Genomic DNA, 5,910 nt, shown 5'->3' with positions numbered 1-5,910 from the left:
CTAATTCCTCTTTACTAGTTGCTTCCTGTGGTTTAGCTCAGGCCTGAAAACAAGGATATAGCATTTTGGCAAAAATATGCATCCCACTAATGCAGCACTGGAGGACAGGATAGAGAAGACCTCCGCAGCTACCATGGTTTTTCCTTTTGTGCTCAGATAGGCTGGAACAAAGGAGACCCACACACTGCAGAAGGCCAACATGCTGAAGGTGATTAACTTGGCTTCATTAAAACTGTCAGGTAATTTACGGGCAAGAAAGGCCACAATAAAACTGGCGATGGCCAAGATCCCCATGTAGCCCAAGACGCAGTAGAAGAAGGAGGATGACCTCTCATTGCATTGTAAAATCATTTCTTTGGCTTCTGAGTGCATGTCCAACTCAGGGAATGGAGGAGATGTTGACAACCAAAGAGCACAAATACATATTTGGACGAGAGAGCAGGAAATAACAGTCGAAAAGGCCAATCTTTTCCCTACCCATTTCCTCATCGGAGATCCTGGTTTCGTGGCCATGAAAGCAACCACCACAGTGATGGTTTTGGCCAGGACACTAGAAATGGCCACTGAGAAGGTGATGCCAAAAGTGGATTGTCGGAGAAGGCAGGTCACTTGGCCAGGTTGGCTGAGGAAGAAGAAGGAGGAGAGGAAACAGAGCAGAAGAGAGACAAGGAGGGTGTAGGTGAGGGCGCGGTTGTTGGCTTTAACAATGGGAGTATCCCTGTGCTTAATAAAAGTTCCAAGTACCCAAGATGTCAGGAAAAAGAAACAAAGAGCAGATGAAGTTAAACCAATTCCTAATGTTTCTTCAACAGTGAGAAAGACCACTGGTTTCAGGATACATTCTTTCTTTTCTTTATTTGGATAATGATCTTCTGAACATTCAAAACAGTCATCCATATCTGGAAGAAAAGTCAATGAATTTTTCATCTATGCATTCCATATTTTTGAAAATTACTTTCTGAGTGGGTGCCAGCTGTTATTCATTTTGTGTTCTTTCTACTGGTTACCAGTTTGATCATATTTGAGCATTACACTATTATTTACAAAAACTGTCATTTTTTATTTAAACTTTAACTAAAAGTTTAATTTCATTTTTCCTATTTCTATCTCATCTTTATAAGAGGGAAGTAGTGGTCCTCACATTATACTTTAATTTCAGCCAAAAAGAAAAAGAAGAATATAGGAAGGAATTTTTTATTTAAATCAATATGCATAGACTCAGATGATATGGTCACTTTTTTTTCAGTAAGAATACATTACTTTGCCATTTCTTTTACTAGTACAATTTTTTCTTAATTCCCAGTCTACTCTACAAAGTGTAATCAGCTGGTCATCTGCCATTCAAACATTTATTAGGTCATCTTGTCATCACAAGTCATGAAGATGACACCATAGGTAGGAAACAGAAATATAACATTAAATTTCTATCTATCTATCTATCTATCTATCTATCTATCTATCTATCTATCTATCTATCTATCTGTCCGTCCGTCCGTCCGTCCGTCCATCCATCCATCCTGAGTTTACAAAAAATGATTTATTTTTTTTTACTGAGTGAAATGTCATAAGGAAAAGGACACCAAATGCAAATGAGCTTGAAAATGTAAAAAATAAATAGATATCGATCATGTGATCAGATAGGAACTATGGCTCAATGCATATATATTTTGAGCCTGTAGGCACAACCTGCAGGAATCTTATATTCATCCTAAAGTGGTGCTTTAAAGTTTACTTAAGTCTATATCATTAAAAATTGGTGGAACATTGAACCTACCATTTTGATTTGAAATCTTCCCTTCTGGGCATGGAAGACAGTCATAGCAACAGAAATGTTTTCCTTCAACACTTCTCTTCCAGAATCCAGGGAAACAATGGTCATTACACAGAGAAAGTGGAAGGACCTGGTCATAAACATGAAAGGTTTCACAAAGGGTGTTTTTTAAAATAGTTTCTAATTTGTCTCCTATTTGAGAGGAAAGAATTCTTGACTTCCTAAAGGGCTAATGAATTTTATCTAGTTGGATTAATACTATACCTTAAAAAGATGGTGAAATTACAAGGATGTGTAAAAGGGCCTATTAAAGAAGGGCAGGGTGAGTAAATCAATGTACATTGGGAAAATATTATGGAATCTATGTGACTCCTGTTATTTCAAATAGAATTTGTTTTTTCATTGTAATGTCATATTGTCAATTTGGTAAATGCTTGATCATGGACAATATTTCTACAGACTATGCCATTTTTGTTTGTTTGAAAAATGGAAATTAAATTTCTAAAAAGACTAAGTTCAATATTGTTTACAGAGAAAGACATTTTCATGGAATCCTAATGGATCAAGTGATAGTTCTTGCAATGAATCCATACCTGGTTAAAAGCTGGGTGCCAGACAATCAAATCTTCATCAATGAATAATTTTTTCCCCTTTGGAGCATTGGGATCTAAATTTCCAACCTTAACTCTCTGAAAGGATCTGTTTGGAAAAGTGATCATGTTGAGGATGTCAAAGCCACCTGGACCTTCTCTTTTGTCTTTAAAGAAGACTCCTTCTCCAGCTGAGTTGTTAAAAGAAATCCCTTGAAGAAACTTGTGGAGCTATTTGAAGGAGGATAAGAAATGGGGAATCAAAAAGAAATTAGGGATAAAAATATTACAGTTTTCCTTTCTTTTAATCCCACTTCATGGGAGACTAAGGAATATTTCCTAGCTTGAAATATGGAAGAAGAAAATATTGACCTACAAAGCACTATCTCAGCAAGTTTCCTGGAAGTTTAGCATAAGTTCAAAAATGCCCATATTACTGAAATGCGTCTTGGGCACAAAGCAAAGAAATATTGCCTTCAGACATGTCACATTGATTTTATTATTATTATTATTATTATTATTATTATTATTATTATTATTATTATTATTATTATTTGGAACCAGGCTGGTTGAATTAACAAGAGAGGCCAATTCTAGGTGTAGATGAAATAGTTTATTTTCATCCATTTTTATTCTTTAACATAGAATGACCCCTTTCATAACTCACCTTGTTGCCTCAGTGTCTATATTGATATGTGACCATAGACCAGGGCAAACAAACCCTATTCAGATGTGGATGAGAATGACTATTCTATGAAACAAAAGGTAGGTATGGTATGGAGACATTACCTGCCAAGGCTGCAGATCTGAAAATTCAAACCTTTCATTTTCTTTCTGTTTGGATCTTGATCTCACTATCTCCTGCAAAGAATGTGCCACTGCATACAAAGCATTGTAAATACTGTAGCTCTGGCCAGTCATCTGTAACTCAAAGAGAGGCCCAGGCAGAGTCTCCAAATTCTCTTCTCCACTACACATTTCATTGATCATTGAAGTTAATTCTGCATTTGAAAATGAACAGTCAAACAATTGTTCCCAAATGTCTTGAAGAAATCCATCTTTGTGGGTTGAAGGTTTGATGACTTGAAGAAATTCTCTGAACCCTTGAACTTCTCTTGAATGAACTATAAAGGAAAGAGCCCCATGGAACAGCTGGAGATCCCAACTCCTTTGAATTCCTGTCAGTATGAAATCAATCGGGTACATCAGGATCCAAACCTTTCTAAATGATGCACTCTCTTTATTTTCAGGATCACGTAGAAACACGATCATTCTGAGCCACACAATTGTGAGTGATTCTCCATAGACAAGAAAAGCATTTGCTTTAGGATCTGTCATTTTTTTAGAAATACTTGAGATTGTATCACTCAGTTCTGACACGTCTTCCAATTGGACTCGTTGTGGAAATTTTTGTGTGAAAGCTAAACAGATGCCATTCTGGGAAAGCAATGGCTGCAGTTTCAGCAAGAAGTGTTCTCCCTTGTTACTATTGAAAGTAAAGAGTCCAATCCATGTCCATCCAAAATGGAGAAGAAGTCGTATAACTCCAGTGTATTGGTGGTCCTCATTTGGGACCATGCAATAAAGGGAAGATAACTTAGTACTCTGAAACTCTTCTCGGGAAAATGAGGCATAGGTTAACTAGAGAGAGAGAAAGAGAGGTGTAACTGGATTACAAACCAAAATTAGCTTCCTAATATACAGTGGAGTTCCAGAATGCTCATCACCTGCTAACAATCTGACCATCTCAACTCTTCCTAGCCTAAAGAAAGAATTCTTCAGAGCTAGACTTATTGGATTACCTTCTGCCTTCTCTATGGCACATATAATAAAATACCTATCCATGAAAGACTATATCCATGACATTCTGGAGAAACTGAAACTGAAACAGTCAAGCATCCTCCTTTACTGCAATTCTTATAGATATCTCCAAAAGGGCCATACAGGACCCTCCAAAAATTCCCAGGCAGAACAGTTGAGCTTCATACTAAGTTATTATGATCAGACACCAACCAAGACTTAGCAAGGAGAGTTGCCACTTATCGCTGGTTGGAGGTAAAAACATGATGTCAGCTGGCCGCCTCAAACAACATTCAAACATTCTGGACTGATGGTAAAATGGTCTCAGCTGATCCCCTCAAATAAGTTTAATATTGTTGTCCTATATTTTATGTTTAAAATTTTAAATTTCTGATCTATGATCATAATAAAAGATTTTGATTTTTTTGATTGGATTATCTAAAGCCAACTTATTGAGTTGTGGGAAATATCCTGCAGACAGTCATGGTGAAAAACTAATCTCTAATATTAATTACAAAAGAAGTCAAAGTTTCTCTCTCACCCCTCTTCCCAAATTACCTGTGGAATCTTGTAGATATTTATAGTTTCTGCCATATGGGATGAAGTATCAGACGCAAGTGCTCCAATGATGGCCATGAGATTTTTCTGGCTGTCACATTTGTAGTTGGGGACAAAATCCTTGGATTTGAAAAGCAGGTCCAGAGTGGTGCGATAGGTCATCCTTGGCTTGTGGTAACTGTCATAGATGTGGAACCCGAGAGTGATGTTAGGCAAGATCTGGGAGTCCTCATTGATCTCCTCCACAGCAAAGGCCAAGGCAAGGACGTGCTGGTAGAATTTGGTTGTTATACTGCCAATAGGATAAATAAACCCATTGAAAAAGTAATTTTACTATTGTTGTAATGTGGCATCATCTCTATATGAATAAGAAACGTTTCTGTCTGTAATGGAAGTAGGAAGATGACAGCTTTTCTAAAATACTAAAAAGAATTGTACAGAATTCAAATACACTTTTTACACAGTATTTCCATGATTTGCAACAAATATATATTGCAGCTAATAAAAGTAGTTACCAAGCTACCTCATTTATTTTCTTTCAATTTAGCACAAAATAGATTACAAATGGATTCAGCAAGTGTCACTCCTTTAATATGTTTGTTTTGTGTGAAGTGATAACAGATGTTTTTTTTTTAAAAAAAAGGAACTTAAGCTCACTAAATACTCTTCAAAAAACTTTTTCCACCGAAGTTTCATAAATGTCATCAGAAAGACTTTAATGTAAAGAAAATTATTCCTTCTTCCACAACCAGATACATTTAAAACACAAAGAAGATTTAGATTATATACAAGAACCTGCATTTATGCTCCAATGGTCCTCATTCATATAATCAATTTTTGGGGATCTGACAAAATTAGAAAATGCATGGGAAGAAAAAAAAATCCTTACAGTGGGATTTCAAAAGGTTTTAGAGAAGGATGTTTCTTAAATTCAATGTCATTAAACTGGTAAGCAATGTGAGACACCATCCCACCAATGACCAGATCACCAGGCTGGTACCATTCATGTGGGACAGGGAAGGCATCACTTGCAGGACAGCTCAAGATAAGTCTTTTGTTCACCAGGAAAACCAGGAGGAGCAACATCTTGACTCTGTTATTAGGGTGAAACTGTCGGTGTCTTCTGTCCTATACCTACAGAAGTATGTATTAATCTGATGGTTCTTCCAATGATTAATCCAAGGTTTATAT

At 36.5% G+C, this 5,910-nt stretch overlaps 1 protein-coding gene across 1 annotated transcript; it reads right to left on the bottom strand.

The window, feature by feature from the left end:
* LOC148215390 (vomeronasal type-2 receptor 26-like) lies at positions 1-5,805 on the bottom strand. The gene is made up of 6 exons (XM_088143658.1): positions 5,609-5,805; positions 4,720-5,011; positions 3,151-4,002; positions 2,365-2,592; positions 1,775-1,901; positions 1-899 (listed from the first exon to the last, which is right to left on the bottom strand). The coding sequence occupies exons 1-6, from the start codon at positions 5,803-5,805 to the stop codon at positions 1-3; spliced, it is 2,595 nt and encodes an 864-aa protein (XP_087999784.1).
* Between the last annotated feature and the right edge of the window lie 105 nt (positions 5,806-5,910).

This window comes from Python bivittatus, unplaced genomic scaffold (assembly GCF_059951505.1).
Source record: "Python bivittatus isolate LINGU-HERP-01145 unplaced genomic scaffold, Pbiv_v1 ctg000360_np1212, whole genome shotgun sequence".
Classification (NCBI taxonomy): domain Eukaryota; kingdom Metazoa; phylum Chordata; class Lepidosauria; order Squamata; family Pythonidae; genus Python; species Python bivittatus.
Note: the sequence above shows the minus strand (reverse complement) of the source record. Positions and strands in the feature narration are given on the sequence as shown.

What these genes read in the sequence shown, in the direction of transcription:
- LOC148215390 (XM_088143658.1), bottom strand. Translation starts at nt 5,805, where the DNA reads ATGTTGCTCCTCCTGGTTTTCCTGGTGAACAAAAGACTTATCTTGAGC. An exon ending in AAACCTTTTGAAATCCCACT is followed by an intron (nt 5,012 to 5,608) that starts GTAAGGATTTTT and finishes TCCTATTGGCAG; the next exon opens with TATAACAACCAAATTCTACC. An exon ending in ATATCTACAAGATTCCACAG is followed by an intron (nt 4,003 to 4,719) that starts GTAATTTGGGAA and finishes CTCTCTCTCTAG; the next exon opens with TTAACCTATGCCTCATTTTC.